Source organism: Heteronotia binoei, chromosome 1 (assembly GCF_032191835.1).
Source record: "Heteronotia binoei isolate CCM8104 ecotype False Entrance Well chromosome 1, APGP_CSIRO_Hbin_v1, whole genome shotgun sequence".
Taxonomy (NCBI): Eukaryota; Metazoa; Chordata; class Lepidosauria; order Squamata; family Gekkonidae; genus Heteronotia; species Heteronotia binoei.
Genome location: NC_083223.1, coordinates 136,363,175 through 136,379,731, shown reverse-complemented (window position 1 = coordinate 136,379,731; position 16,557 = coordinate 136,363,175). Strand labels below are relative to the sequence as shown.

The following is a 16,557-nucleotide window of genomic DNA, read 5'->3' as shown; positions in this document are numbered from 1 at the left end:
TTTGTGTCACTATCATGTCTAGGGTCCAGCAGGTTTTGCCTGACCAGCCTGCTAACTCTTACTTCCTGTTTTGGAAAAGAGGCTGTTCTTAAAGGCAAAGCCACCCCAAAGTTCTCTGAAAGTATTCTACTGAGATGGTGTCTGCAGACTCTATTGCCTTAATCAGAGGAGTGATGGTGAGAAATATTTCTCATCAAACTGTCTTTAAAATCTAAAAAAAAACAATCTTAAAATAGCAGTCCTTCCCCCTACTGCACAGAGGAGAGAGAGACCCCCCTTTCTCGAAGAAGAGTCTGCCAGCCTGGTGCCTGCTGTTAGGGCATACTGCAGTGGTAAAAGTTGGGGGGTCCTTGCTCAACTAGGGCCTTCAGAACACCAGCGTGTCCCCCCATAGGTACTTTACCAGAGGATAACGCAGAGCTGGCGGCAGCCCAAAGGAGCGCCGGAAGCTAGAGCAGAGAACGGAGGAAAGGAGCCCAGACAGAAACAACACTTACTGCGCTGGAGAAGATAAGCAGGGAAGGGAGGGAGGGAGAAATACTAGAGAGTGAAACGGGAAAGGAGTGCCTGAAATTCTCAGAAAGACAAGTTACTAGATAAGCAGAGAGCCAGGGAATGGGCTGGAGCAAGCAGCACTGGCAGGCAGAACCGGCATGTGGGAGTCGGCTAAGTAGGCGGCTGTCTTGGGCACCACCTTGCTGCGGGGGCAGGCACCCCCACCCTGTCCTGCTTGCACCGAAGGAGCTGGCTGGCCAGAAGACGCTGCACGCTTCTTCCTGCGTTTCGAACACAAGAAAAAGCACGCAGGTGGCCGCTGCCCAGCCCTTCCCCACCCCCTTCCGAAGGAGCTGGCTGGGAAGGGCTGCGTGCACACTTCTTCCTGCATTTTGATGAATGCAGAAAAAAGCGAACGGGTGGCCGTTCCCTTTCCAGCCAGTTCCCTCTGAAGGAAGGAAGAGAGGACTGACTGAGGGGGTGGGCTGAATGTTCTTGCTCGGCCCACCCCTCAGTCAGCCCCCTGCCCCCTCCCTTCAGAAGGAGCTGGCTGGGAAGGGAACCGCCGCCTGCGCACTTTTTCCTGCATTCCTCGGAATGCAGGAAGAAGCATGCAGATGGCCCTTCCCAGCCAGCTCCTTCTGAAGGGAGGGGGGAGAGGGCTGGCTGAGGGGTGGGCCGAGAACATTCAGCCCGCCCCCTCGGCCAGCTCTCCCCCCCACTTCAGAAGGAGCTGGCTAGTAATAGCTGTCCGCACGCTTCTTCCTGCGTTTCGGCCGTTCCCTTCGCAGCCAGTTCCCTCTGAAGGGGCGGGAGGGCTGGCCAAGGGGGTGGGCTGAGTGATGATGTCACTTTTGACATCATCATGCCGCGTGCAGAAAGCATGCACAGTTAGCATGGGGGGGGGCGGAGGTGTGAGTTTCTGCCTGGGCCAGCAGAACCCAGAGTGCTGATAGGCACTTCCCAGCCGGTGCTTGCTCAGAGGGACCCGAGAGCAGCACGAAGGCGAGAGCAAGCGCCGGTGGTGCAGGCAGGCACTTCCTGGCCAGCGCTTTCTCAGAGGGAGCCCAGGAGTGGTGCAAAAGACGGAGCGAGCACCAGTGGCACAAGCAGGCACTTCCCATCTGGTGCTTGCTAAGAGAGACCCTAGGGCAGCACCAAGGCTGGAGCAAACAACAGCGGTGCAGGTGGGCACTTCCCTGCCAGTGCTTGAGTCTGTGGGCTGAGCAAATGCTAGAGGAAGTCCCAGCAGTGAACACACGCATTTCCCGGATGGCACTTGCTCAGAGGGGGCCTGGGGCCGAGCGAAGGCTGGAGCAAACACCAGCAGCACAAGCAGACACTAGCTAAAAGTCCCTACTTGGGGGCTTCTAATTTGGCATCCCCCAGGGCTGGTGCCCTAGGCAAATGCTTAATTTGCCTATTGGAAGGGCTGGCCGTGGGCACCTGATTAATCAGGTTGGCTGTCTAAAATCTATTCATGTCTATTCTCTGGAATAGGTCACTAATATCCATCAGAAGCTGACTCCCAGCAGATGACAGATCAGCTGGGAGTCAGCTTCTCATCTTATGATAGGGAAATTTTGCTCTGTACCAAGAAAAAAATGGGGGTGGAAGATCAGCAGCCAACACTCAGGTGGAAACCCCCACTCTTCTGCTCTCCCATCCTGGAAAATGTGCTATAAACCTGATGAAATATTTCATGTTACCCTAAGCAGTCAGCTTGGTTTGTAGAGAAAAGAAAGTTGCTTCTGTTCTTCACAGCTCAAGCTAGGAGCCACCTTCTGATTCCCCCAGAATCATTTCTATGTCCCAGCACAAGAAAGCTAGGATAAAAGGAAGAGTTGGGAGATGAAAACTCAACTCTCAGCTGATTCCTTGTTGAGTTCCGACAAACTTGTTTAGCAGCTCTTTCAGTAGCTCCATGCATGCCAAACATAATCCTTGATCATCTCATGATCTGATCATGAATGTTGAACAGGGTATGTTCAATTTCCCACCAGGTTTGCTGCAAAATTCATAGCATTCGTTCTGGAAGCATTTTGAAAATGTGAAGGCATTCGAATTCTTGAACTTCCATATACAGTCTGAAGTAGTACAGTCAAGTAATATTTACAGTATGTGTGGCTCCCAATTGTGACACTTCATTGTAACAACTACCCTTTCAGAATAACAATGCAGGATTGGCATAACCTCACTGCTTGGTACCATTTTATTAAAGTGCTACTCACCGGCTCTGTTTTCACTGGATGAAATCTGAAGATCTGCAAGGTGTGAATCTTTTTCATCCAATTCTGACTTGTTACTTGAAACAGGAGTAAAAACACTTCCAGCAGATAATGTTGAGGTGGTAAGACTGCTAGAAATAGTGCCAACTGGTAGAACAAGGTTGCTGAAAGGAACCTCTTTCATTGACTCTTGAGCAATTGGTAGTGAAGACTGTACAAGAGCTGAGAGAAAAAAGCACAACGTTAATTAAGAAATTCCCAGTCTGTACTGCAAAATTCCATGTTGCAGTAAATGAAAAGCCAATTATGCCATTTATCAAATACACACTCATATGCATAAAGAATTCCCTCTTATTGTCAAAGAAGCTTCATTTTTTATAATAATCTGCTGTAGTCCTAGCTATCACATGGCTGGCAACCCTGAACTAGAATATATTCTATTCATCTGTGATACAAGACACACCAAAAATACTAAAAATTAGCAGAAAACAGTGAAGACATGAAACAACTACTGAGGAAGGTTAAAGGAGAAAATGCCCAAGCAGGATTATAGCTGAACATCAAGAAAACTAAAGTAATGACTGCACAGTTTTAAGGTTGTCAGTGCAGCAACTGAAATTGTTAAAGATTTTCTATTCCTTGGCTCAATCATCAACCAAAAGGCAGACTGCAACCAGCAGGAGACTGAAGGCAGACTGGAAGGGCAGCTATGAAGGAACTAGAAAAGTGTAAGTAACAGTGGCTGGAAACCAAGGTCAAGTTAATTCATACTATTACATTCCCCATTACTATATATGGATGCAAAAGTTGGACAATGAACACAGCTGACACAAAGAAAATTCATACATTTGAACTGTGGTATTGGAGGTGAGTTTTATAGATACTGTGGACCGCCAAAAGGACAAATACGTATGTTCTAGATCAAATCAGGACTGAATTCTCCCTAGAAGCTAAAACAGCTAAATGGAGATTATCAGACTCTGGTCACATCATGAAAAGACAGGACTCACTGAAAAAGACAATAATGCTAGGAAAAGTTAAAGATAGCAGGAAAAGAGGAAACCCAACAAGAGATGGGTCGACTCAATAAAGGAAGCCACAGTCTACAATTGGAAGACCAAAGCAAGGCTGTTAATGACAGGACATTTTGGAACTCATTAATTCATAGGGTTATCAGAAGTGACTCTGATATATAATATACATACACAATACAAACACAGAACATAATCCAAAGAAACACACACATATATAACACACACACAGAAATTAGTCCGCTTGCGGAGAGGGTGGGATAGAAATTTAAAGTAATAAATATATTCCCCCTCCCCTCTCCCAAAATCAGGAGCTTTTCCAAAACTGTATTTTAAAACCACATTTAACTGAAGCAGTAGCTTTAAGGTTTGGTGGAAGAAGTGCTGATTGGGGATAGGGCTCCCAATAGTCTAAATGTGCTCATTTCCCCATTTAATAGCTTATGGGTTTTCTACAGAAACAGCATTTATGTACAAGCCATTTCTTGAAAAGTGTGAACAGACCATCATGAACAATGGTAGAATCTTTTATTTTATTATACAAACCCTGAGACTGATCCCAACTTGAATTGTCACAGCACTTATATATTCTGTATAGGCACAGCAACATAAATACACACCTCAGTAAGTCGAGACAATCAACAAATTAACCCATATCTATGAAAAAACTGGTAATGCCTGAGTTTCAGCAAGTACAGATTTGTTAGGGAAGCAACCACACACAGGGATTTTCTGTGACCATGCCCTGCTTGTGAAACTCTTTCTTGGTGGATGTTCAGCTGACACTGTCCTTCCTAATCTTCAGTTACCAGGCAAAGGCACTATGTTTAATTAAGCCTTTTTTTAAAAAAAACAAAGAAACCTTTTTAAAAAGTGTGACATGGTTAGCTGTTTCATTGCTACCCTTCTTCAATTGTCACTTTTGAACTACTGCAGCTGTTTTAAAACAAGGGTGTCGAACTCATTTATTACAAGGGCCAGATCTAACATAAACGGGACTCTGTGGGGCCGAGTCAAGCATGTCATAAAATGCAATGCCAAGTAGCAGAGATATAAACTTTATAAAGGACATAAACAAATTAAAGTGCGTGTGTGTATATATATATGTGTATATATGTATATACAGTATGTCACAGAAGTGAGCACACCCCATCACATTTTGTAAATATTTAAGTATATCTTTTCATGTGACAACACTGAAGAAATGACACTTGGCTACAATGTAAAGTAGTGTTGCAAGCAGTTTAGACATTAATGGCTGTGTGTTGCATAATTTTGAGGGGACAGCACATTTACACTGTTATACAAGCTGTGGACTCACTACTTTACATTGTAGCCAAGTGTCATTTCCTCAGTGTTGTCATATGAAAAGATATACTTAAATATTTACAAAATGTGATGGGATGTACTCACTTCTGTGACATAGTGTATATATATATTACTTAAAATACAAACATGCTTGCTTAAACTATTTTGTTCAAAATGAATAGATGGGGGAACAATGGGATTTGGCAACGCAATTTTAAAAATAAAACATCAAGAAAACACACAAGGATCACAGCAGAAACTATAAATATACAATGCTCTGAGCATAGGAAAACAGAACATATCTGGGTGCTGCAAGCTCCCCTACCCCTGGTCTACTCAGATTGGCAATGGCTCTACAGTGTAATATCCTCTTTTGGCTGTGGGTTCCCAGATTAGAGTTCTAACTAGGCACCAGTTCTCACGTCTATTCAGCAGAGACAAGCTGCCTCAAATCATCAACCATTTATTTGTAAGGACACAATCCCAAGAAGCAGCAGTTTCAGCTGGCAATAGGAACGCTGGAAAGTGAAACTGATCTCCACTGAAACACACTACGCACAGGCAAAGTTGTAAGGAAAATGCAGAATGGAAAATCCATGCTGTATTTTCTTTGCAGCTTTTTAAGCCAGGAACAGGTTCCTGTTGCAGCTGGCAAAAGATAAGGTAGAAGGAGCTGGGAACTTTGGCTGCCTTGAAGATTCAAAGGGCGAGGACAGGAGGAGGAGGAGGAGGGAGAAAAGAGCTGCGGGACTGGTTAAAGCCCTGGGCAGGCCAATTCTGTCCTGCTGGCTGGACATTTGACACCCGTTAAACTCTTCTCTTTGCTATTTTAAATTGGTTTTCTCTTTTTTCAAATTGATCCTAACAGCGTTTATATATATATATATATATATATATATATATATATATATATATATGGGGGGGGGTCTTGAACTACTAAACCAACTTGAATACATTGTTTTGACAGAAAGGAAGCTCAGAGATTTTAAAAATTAAAACAAATAACAAAACAGAAATCCAATACAGGTTAATTCACAGCACTAATTCTTCCATCCTATTTTTCCTGTACCACTGGTTTAGCACTGCTTTACTTGAAATGTGAAGAATGACAACAAACAAAACTTACATGTTGGGACTACTGGCGCAACAACCGGAGGTGGAACTGGAGGTGGAACAGGAGGTGGCATGTACCCTAGAAGAAACACAGATTAATAACTAAAAGCAGACAACACTAGCAAAAGCAATCTGAAAATTCAACATATATCAAAACATCTATCTGTGTATTTGCTTTTAAAATTATTTTTACAGTTTAAACGGATTAACAACAAAGCACTTGTACAACATACATTAAGAGCAATTTGATAAATCTGGAACTTCAAAAAATATATAAATACAAAATCAAATATAGTCACAACTCCAAACAAAGGGAGCACAAAAAGTAAAATTTCACCAACTATGTACAGCTCTATCAAGATATAAAAATAATGAGCAAAAAGGGGTCGTTTTCTACATTAACAACTTTTAGTACTCCACTGTCTATTAACTATCTACATCATTCTCTAAATTTATTTTTGTCAGCCTTTTATAACTCAAATCCAAGCTGTAATTCTACTTAAGATGCCTAGTTCCCAAGGTATAATGCACTATTCTCTTATCTGTAGAGGTGTTTACACACACAATTAGTCTCGCTGCAACAATTAATATGAAATAAAAAGTCTTTGTTTCCTGGTAAAATTACTTTTTAAGTAAATTAATAAACATTATTTTGGATCCAAGGACAATGATATAATATCATACTTATATAAAAGAATCCAATATAATTCAGTTTTCAGGCATAATCACTAACAACCCAGGCAATACACCAAGGTATGATCACATTTTAAAAATTACTATCTCTACTGCTATAGGTTTTGAATAACATAAAGAGCAGGATGTTATCAAGCTCGCATTTTATAACAGCTTTCTCTAAGACTACAGTGTAAAGGTATCCTTGTATGTTTCCCCCAAAATATACTTCCAAACATTTAATAACAGCTAAGTGTGCTCTCTCTCTTATTTTTTGAACATCACTTTTTAAAATAAAAATTAAGTCTTGATAACATTTTCTGAAGTGGTTAATCATCTTATACTGCAATGCTGTGCAGAGTTCTTCCAGTTCAAGTTCACTCATACTGATGTACCCCATGGACAACTTCTCTGTTAAACTTAGGCTAAAGCTTCTTGACCAACTGTTCAAGAAATTTGGAGGAAATTTCAACTAGAGGTCTAAAACCCTTGTAGCTGATCATATTTCAACTTTATCAACACACTTTATTAATTAAAATGGAAGCTTACCAGGAGGCGGTTGTGAAGGATTGAAGCTTGCTCTCAAGAAGGGAGGTGGAGGAATTGAACTATAACCAGGAGGGGGTACAGGCATCGTAACAGGAAATGCTGGAGGGACTAAACTAACAGTAGGCACAGCTGGAGCCACAGGAATCTATTAGGTTAAAAGAAGGAGAGATACATTCTATATTTACATAATGCAGAAGAAATTGCCTAGACAGCAGATGTTATAGATAAGACTGCAGTCCCAGACACAACTGCTTGAGAGTATGTGGAATTTCTTAATACACATACTTAAGATTGGGTTAGTCATAGAACCCGCATCTAAATTTAGAGCTGGTATAGTGGTGATTTCCATTACAGAATGGAATTTTTTGCACTCACACCACAGCCCAAAGGGCTCCCAAAATGTCACTTCTGGGGGACAGAAGACTCTAAGTAACAGCATGGGGGGTGACCTGGGTGGTCTGCAATAGGAGAAGTGAAATCTGTAACAACAACTACTCAACCCTTGATTTCAACATTTTTTTATTTTTAAAGATAAGGAAAAGGAAAAAGGGGAAAAGGAAACAGAAAAGTAATACTACAACTATTATGAAAGATAGGATACATTCTGCATGTTGCTATATCATTCATATAAAAGGAAGTTTCATCATATTATTACACTCAACCTCTCATCACAATAGACATCTAGAAATATATTGTAAACTCCCATTTAAGTTATCAGTTAACCTTAAATTTCAAGCATATAAATTGAAGATTAACCACAGTTCACACCAAAGCATTTTAAGAGTTTAACCATACATATAACTTCTCCCAATATTCTCTTGCTTCTTCCTTGGATTTCCCAGCAAGCAATAACAAGTAGTCCATCTCTGCTGCTTCCAGTATTTTACCGATCAGTTCCTGTTTCGTAGGTAGCTCTTGAAGCTGCCGCTTCTGAGCAAACAAAATCCTTGCTGCAGTATTAATATGTGTAATTAAATGTCTTGTCTCTTTTATATAGTCAATGGGGTACATATTCAACAAGAACAGTTCTGGTTTAAATGGAATCTGTATCTTCAACATTTTTTGCAATAGATCATGCACCATCTTCCAGTAGTCTTTCGCCTTCTCAAAGTCCACCACATATGATAAAACGACCCCAACTGTTTTGTACATATCCAGCATTTGTTAGACATATCAGTACATTTTAGAAAGTTTTTGAGGAGTTACATACCACCTATAAAACATCTTATACAAATTTTCTTTAAAAGATACTGATTTGGTTAGTTTAATATTAGATTTCCATAGGGTCTCCCATTCATCTAACGTAATAGTGCGCCCAATGTTCTTAGTCCATTGTACCATACAATCTTTCATAATCTCATCTTGCATCTTCATCTGTAATGCATAAGAGTATATTTTCGAGACCAATTTTTCCTGAGGACCCAGAAAAATTTTATCAAATGGATACTGCTCAGTATGAAACCCTGTTGTCTTATCTTTAACATATCTAGACTCTATTTGCATTCTCAGCCACCAGTTCATATTAATATTCTTACTCTCTAGCTTTTCCTTGGTTTTCAGTTGATTATCTTGTTCCAGTATCTCCTCATATCTATAACATTGATTTGGTTTAATAAGAATTGGTGATGTAAATGCTTCAACAGGAGACACCCATCTTGGAATTCTTTTGAAGATTTTCGGTTTTAACCATACCCATGTATGATAAAGAGATTTCCATAGCCAATGGTTTTTAAAATAAGTATGTCCTTGATAGTTTTTGATACCACAAATACACATGCCAACCTTGGGTAAGTTCATGGCCCTCCAAAGACAGCTGTCTTCTATCTTGTAATAAAGTCCAATCTCTTGGCCATGTCAGCACCAGGGCTCTATTGCCAATCTGGCAGGCCCAAACCTGCTCTTTCTTTACAGTCTTGTAGTGCTTTTAGTTTAATTCTTGGCTTTTTCTTCTGCCAGATATATGCAGAAATCATCTTATTCAGCTCTTGGCAGAAAGCATTAGTTAGGAGTACTAGAAAGCTTTGAAATAATAATAACAATCTTGGCAATATAGTAATATTTATTGAGGCTATTCTTCCCATTAATGATATATTCAAGTCTTGCCACTTTTCCAAATATCTTTTAATCTTTCCATAATTTGTCATAATTATCCGCTTTTAGAGTATTGCATTTATTTGTAATATAAATACCCAAATATTTCAGTTTCTTCTCATAAGAGAATCCAGACTTTCCTTGCAAAGATTGAATTTGTTCTATTGTCATATTTTTGGCCAAAAATTTTGTTTTACCATAATTTATCTTCAATGCTGCCTAATGGCCAAATTGGTTAATCTTATTTGTCAGACAGTCAATTGAATAAAATGGCTGTTCTAAAATAAAAACCAGGTCATCTGCAAATGCCCTCAGTTTGTATTGTTCACCCTTTACCAGCGCACCCCTGATATTTGGATCTTCTCTTATTTGTTTGTTCAATATCTCCAAGCATGGAATAAACAAAAGCGGTGATAATGGACAGCCTTGTCTTGTACCCTTCCGTATAACGAATGGTTCTCATAATTCGTCATTCACTATCACCTTTGCTCTTTGAGAAGAATAGATCGATTGTATCATTTTCAAAAAGTTCTCGCCACATTCCATACCATTCAATTATTGCATCATAAATTGCCAGTGAACATTGTTAAAAGCCTTCTCTGCATCTAAACAGATTAGGGCTGTTTCTCTGGATGGTTCTCATAATACTCCAATATGTCACATATTGTCCTAACGTTGTCTTTCAGATGTCTTCTTGGCAGAAATCCTGCTTGATCCTGATGTATAATAGTCAGTAAGATTTTCTTCAAACATTGTGCCAGAATTGAAGCAAAAATTTCGTAATCCACATTCAAGAGAGAGATTGGTCTAAAATATCTTACATCTTTCAAATCTGTACCATCTTTTGGTATTAGCAATATTGTAGCTTACCATGAAAAAGGTATTTCAACCTCTTTTTGGATCGTTTCTATAAGAAGTTTAAATGGAACCGATAGACAATCTTCAAAGGCTTTATAAAACTCTGCAGATAACCCATCTGGACCAGGAGATTTGCCATTTTTTTGAGAAGTTATTGCTTCACACACTTCTCTTGTCGTTATTGATTTATTTAAAACTCTCCTCTGCTCATCTGTAAATTTGTTAAGGTTATTCTGCCTAAGATAATCTTCTAGGTCTTCCTTTGAAATCTGTTTATCTTCATATAGCTTTTATACAATTGTTCCACAATTTGAAGTATCTCCTGCCTTTGAGATTTCTCTTTATTGTTATCATCTCTCAATACTATTATGACTCTCTTTGCATTTTCTTTTCTCAGTCTATATGCCAACTCAGTTTGTATTGTTCACCCTTTACCAGCGCACCCCTGATATTTGGATCTTCTCTTATTTGTTTGTTCAAAATCTCCAAGCATGGAATAAACAAAAGCGGTTTATTGGCGTGTGCAAAACAATTTTGTTTTGCAAATTTTAATTTTTCCTCTACTTCTTCCACCAATAATAAATTAAGCTGATGTTGTATCTTTTTTATTTTATCCTGGAACTCTTGTTTTGTTGGTTGTAGTTTTAGGTTCTTACCTGCTTCTTCTGCTTGGATCATTAACTTTTTAAAGTTCTCAAATCTTTCCTTCTTTTTTGTGGCATTGAATCTAATTGCCAGCCCACTAAAATATGCTTTAGCTGTATCCCATATTCAGCCCTTAAGTTTAACCTTCCCAATGTTAAAAAACAAAAACAAGAATCCCACATCAGATACCCCTGACCCCTTTCCCTACCTAGATCTGTAGTTTTGTTGATAACCATTAGTGGCAGTTCTGGTTTCAATCTCTGTGCTGCCAGATAAACAAACACTTCCAAGACAGAGTAAAATTGACCTACCAGGCTTGTCTTAAAGAAGAGTGGAATGAAACTTCTAGCAAGCATGTGAATCCTTACACTTTGACAGCTATTATCCTCGTACTCACATCTCCTTCAAGTGGAATATGCTCTCTGCTGCATCTAATTCAAAAGCCCTTACTGCTCCTTCAGGGAAATTCACAATAATGCAATAAGAGAACTTTTAAAAAACTGCTACTGGGATGCTTTTATTCAGCATCTTCATCCTTTTGTCCTTGCCTGGAATGTGATGGAGATGGGTTGCCTACAGTGTGCTTGCCTGGCAATTCTATTCTAGTTCAATTCAAGAGCGGAAGAATTCATGATAAACAATGGATACAGCAAAGTGCATACCACCACCTCAGGATGCTTCTATCCTTCGCTCCTGCAGGGCTTTCCCATCATCTACAGAGCAGAATGCAACTCCTGCTCCCTTGCCAAACCGACCAACTCAGGCTGGTCAATGCAGAAACCATTTCTGGCTAGAAGTCTTCTTTGTGTTAGCCTTGCCAACTGCCTGGAGAAAAACTTTCCTTTCCCTTTGTAAAGATATTATTTATCAGGTGTTATTCTCCTCCATGTCATGAAAGCTTCAGCTGCCCACTTCCACATATTAAATCTCTGTTAAAGAGACAGGAAAATGTTCTCCAGATCAGTTGGCAACACTTCTTAGTTTGTGGGCTAGTCAGCCTGGCTTGCTTGAAAGATTTTTGTGGATTAAACCCTCCTAGTGTGTAAACCTATTGGCCAATTTTTTATTTATTTTCAAGCCCTTTCTCCCCCCCCTCCAAAAAATTTAGGGTTACATAGTAGGATGAGATTACAAAATAAAGTCACAATACCATTAGTCCATGGTTAACAATATATACAATGAGAGTAACTCTCAAGTGCTTTCAAAAGAATAAAAGATCTCAATAAAATGTCTGTTTTGGAATAACATGTTGTTCACTTAGGTACTCAACAACAGGGAACCAGACCACCTGAAAGTATTTTTTTAATTTTGGTATCAAAGAGTTATACGTGATTTTACCATTTAGAAAATATTTCCAAAATTTGTTCTGTCACATTTGAAGGGATGGTGGATTCTTATCTCTCCATTGTGACGCAATTACTATTCTCACTATGGCTAACGAAACTGAAATTAAAATATTTGCCTTTTTATTACAGGTTGAAACAGGCCAACAATATAAAAGGGTAAATTCATTTTCAAGCCCCTTCTGAGACAACTTGTTTCATGGCCTTTACTAAGTGGTTACTCTAAAGTAAACCCTTCCTGCCAAAAGAATATCCTTTCTGTTCCTCCCACAGGTGGCAATGGTCAGAAGCCTTGCTAGCAGCCTCAGGAAAAAGGGAGGAAAGCAGTGGGCCAGCACAGAAGGCTGTAAAAAGCCCTTCTTTCATATTACTAGCAAGTACAGTCTGCCAGGTGGGACCACTTGACACATCCTAGTATCAGAAGATTCTGAAAATGACTTCAGACACAGGAGCTCTGAAATTAATTCTTTCCATTTCTGGCTTCTTTCCAGAGTACACAAGAACAGGGGAACAAACAAATGCAGTACTAACCTGTAACATAGCAACGGACTGTGTGTATGTTTCTGTTTGTGTTGTGACAACTGTGGTTGTTTCAGCTGTTGTACTCTGGGTGGTTTGTACAGGCTCTTTTACAATCTCTGTGCTTCTTGCTGTTTCCCATTCTGAAGAAACAATACAGCAAGACAATAAAGATTAATTACTGTTCTGTAAACCTAAAGTTTTGTAAATACAGAATACATACTTTTTTTGGGGGGGGGGAACTATCCAATAAAGGGTAATTCTGTAACATGCTGAGCTTGTCTGGTTCTTTGAATCCACTGTAAAACTGGTAACATATTGTCATTTGACTTCCCTTCTACTTTCAGATGTAACCTTAATATAATTGAAGAACAAATACAAATAAATGCACATCCAGCCTTAGTAAAATACACGAACTAGCTCCCAGAACCAATCCCTGTACCACTCGGATGCTGCATTCAGAGATCCCAATCAATCCAGTTATTTGTAATGTCTGGATGCAGACCATCTAATAAACTGGGTTTGCTGGTGGGCATCAAACTGGGATTTGAACTGAAGTTTGCAATTGGTTTGTTGACCACAGATTATACGGATTATGATTAGTTGTGATGACAGAATGCACAAAACACATTCTATTCCGATCCCTTCTTGAACTTCTTATCTGGCCACAAAGACCAGGAAGATAAGGTGGTAAGGAAAATGCATACATTGCTGGTACGTGCAGAAGCAGCAAGCTGTGATAAACCTGGTTTACACAACAAGATTAATTGTGCTAGGTATGCACCAGACTAATAAATGTAATCCTAGCAGAATTATTCCAACCCACTTATTTCAACTGGCTTAGACAAGAGTAACTTTGTACAGGATAATGTAATAAAATGCATAAACTGCTGTTTAAATAAACCAGTTTATTGTAATGTCTGAATGTAGACTGTATCTCTTCTGGGCCTAAAATAGTTTAGTAAAATATATTTGGTTGTAACAGGAGTCTGGGGCAAAATGATATCCATGCTTCCAGCTAACATGTCACCCAAGAAGATCTGATCTGTAATAGGAAGGTTTAATAAGACTAATCTGCTGAACAATAAGTACCTTACTAAGAACCTTAATAACCAGAAAAGCAATGAGCCAACTTATATTGCAGGAAGCCTACTTTTTAACTGTCTGGAAGCAAACCACTGCCTTTTTTATTCTGATGGACACATTTTTAATCTTAGAAAAGACTTTTTAATATAATTAAATATTGAAAAATTGAAATTTAGCTGCAAAATGAACCCAAAATGTCCTTACCATTATTTACTGTTTCCTGGTCAATCATGCCTCCTTCCGCAAAGCCATCTAAGTCATCCAGTTTAACCTTTTCCCAAGGTATATATGAAACTCCAAGATCTACATCCCAGAATTGTTTGTATTCTGTTTTCACCCCTTTATTTAAAGCCCATGCAATCTAAAACAAAAACACAACTCAGTAATAGGGTAAACAAATAACAACTTAACTTGGTACTGTAACGTTTTGTCCAAGTCCACTTTAAAACATGCACAACCTATGGTCTATTTGCCATGTAGGACAGTATTCCACAAGAATTCACTGGAGAACCAGTGTGGTGCAGTGGTTAGAGTGTAAGACTAGGATGAGAGACCTAGGTTTGAATCGCACTCTGCCATAGAAGCTTGCCGGGTGACCTTAGCCCAGTCTCTCTCTCTCTCTCTCACACACACACACACACACACACACACACACTCAGCCAACCATACAGGGTGATTCTGAGGATAAAATGGAGAACAGGAGAACAATATAAGGCACTTTGGGTTCCCACTGCAAAAGAAAGGCAGTGACAAAGAAGTAAACAGATAAATCTTTCTGAAAGTTTTCCAAGATGTTAAAAATAGAAGGTACTTCATATTTCCACATACTGGATTCTATCACAGTCCTTTATCTCCTTGAAGGTTATACATAATATAATTTAGTTGAGGCATCAAAATCTACAGTACAAACCAAACACATTATTTGATCAGCCTTCTCTGCAAGTTGTAATAAGCTTGTCTGAAATATTTCCCCGCAATACCACCTAATTTTCTGTAGCAATAGCCTACTGCAACCACCAAAGGTAAAAGAATATTAATCAGACTCTGGCTCTAAAAATATTGCTGGAAAATTAGTTAGTTACTGTGGATTTTCACAAATAAACCTCATAACTACATCCTTCAAACTTACCATACGTAGATGACAAACACCTAATTTTTTTGTCCAATCAACAACATCCTATCCCCTCAATTTATTTTATCCTGTTAATGCATGCTATATTTCTTTGGCTAAACCAGCCTGTCACCTGGAAAACTCAGGAACAAAATCAATAAGAATTTGTGCTATTTATCACCATTTGCACTCTACACCAGGGGTGTCAAACAGTAATGGCCCTCTGAGGTACTCAATCCGGCCTGCAGGTAGAACAGCCCCTCTGCACTCCCCCCCCCCCACTGGTTGGGCCAGCTGCTCTACCGGCAGCTCTTTGCAGGGCTCAGAAAAGCTACTTCCCCCTGTTGTATCCTTCTTCCAGAAACTGAGGCTGCCTCATGTGACTGACGCCTCCATGTGACCCTGCTGGTCTTATCTCATTGGCTATTAGCCACTTCCTCTCAGTTGGTTCCTCTTGCAACCCTTCTATTGGACTGCCTGTTTCTCCAGGCTAACTGATCTCCATTTTCCCCATTCCTACCTGGAGGCTGGCTTCCATGTGCAAGCACTTGTAAAGCCTGCTGCTTCTCTAGGGTGGAATGGCTGAGATTGCAGCCTGTGGCTGGAGCAGCAAGCTGGCCAAGAGTTGGGGCGGTGGGGGACAGAACCAGGCATGCAGCCTGTTTCTTCTGGAGGGGGGTTGTAAAAAGGCAAAGAGAGCAGACTGCAGCTAAAGCAGTGAGCTGGCCGAGAGTTGGGGTGATGAACCAGGTAACAGAGCCTATTGCTTCTGGAGTGGTGTGTGTAAAAAGGCAAAGAGAGCAGCCTGTGGCCAGAGCACCAAACTAGCCAAGAACTGGGGTGGTGGGGGAAAGAAGCAGGCACGGAGCCTGTTGCTTCTGGAGGGTGTGTGTGTAAAAAGGCAGAGAGAACAGCCTGTGGCCGGTGCAGTGAGCTGGTCGAAAGCTGAGGCAGTGGGAGAGAAAATCAGGCATGGATCCTGTTACTTCTGGAGGGGAGGGGTATAAAAAGGCAGAGAGAACAATCTGTGGCTGGAGCAGCGAACTGATTTGAGGCAGTGAGAGAGAAAACCAGGCATGGAGCCTGCTGCTTGTGTGTATATGTAAAAAGGCAGAGAGAGCAGTCTGTGGCTAGAGCAGCAAGCTGGTCAACAACTGGGGCGGTGGAGAGAGAATCAGGCTCTGGAGCTTCTGGTGGGTGGGTGTGTTGTGTGTGTGTGTAAAAAGGCACAGAGAGCAGCCTGTGACCCAGCTGGCCAGGAGTTGGGGCAGTGGGAGAGAAAACCAGGCATGGATCCTATTAATTCTGATGGTGGTGTGTGTGTAAAAAGGCAGAGAGAGCAGCGAGCTGGCCAAGAATTGGGGTGGTGGAGCTGCTGCAGGGGAAGAAGCTGGCTTGCATCAGAGTGCATGTGGGCAACAGCACCTTTTTAATCCTTTTAGGGTTCACAGCAATCTGGCTGTTAAGCAGAGAGTGGCTGGGATCATTTCACATGTGAAGAGATTATG

The 16,557-nt window shown here is 40.5% G+C and overlaps 1 protein-coding gene across 4 annotated transcripts in view; it reads right to left on the bottom strand.

Annotated features, from left to right (window-relative positions):
- Positions 1 to 16,557, bottom strand: part of SCAF8 (SR-related CTD associated factor 8) — a 145,956-nt gene that overhangs the window by 66,628 nt on the left and 62,771 nt on the right. For all 4 annotated transcript variants that reach the window (XM_060241129.1, XM_060241139.1, XM_060241121.1 and 1 more), the window contains exons 15-19: positions 14,143 to 14,299; positions 12,865 to 12,995; positions 7,397 to 7,541; positions 6,189 to 6,254; positions 2,727 to 2,945 (exon numbers count right to left, since the gene is read on the bottom strand). In XM_060241129.1, coding sequence (XP_060097112.1) covers positions 2,727 to 2,945; positions 6,189 to 6,254; positions 7,397 to 7,541; positions 12,865 to 12,995; positions 14,143 to 14,299 — 718 coding nt within the window. The remainder of the gene's footprint in view (positions 1 to 2,726; positions 2,946 to 6,188; positions 6,255 to 7,396; positions 7,542 to 12,864; positions 12,996 to 14,142; positions 14,300 to 16,557) is intronic.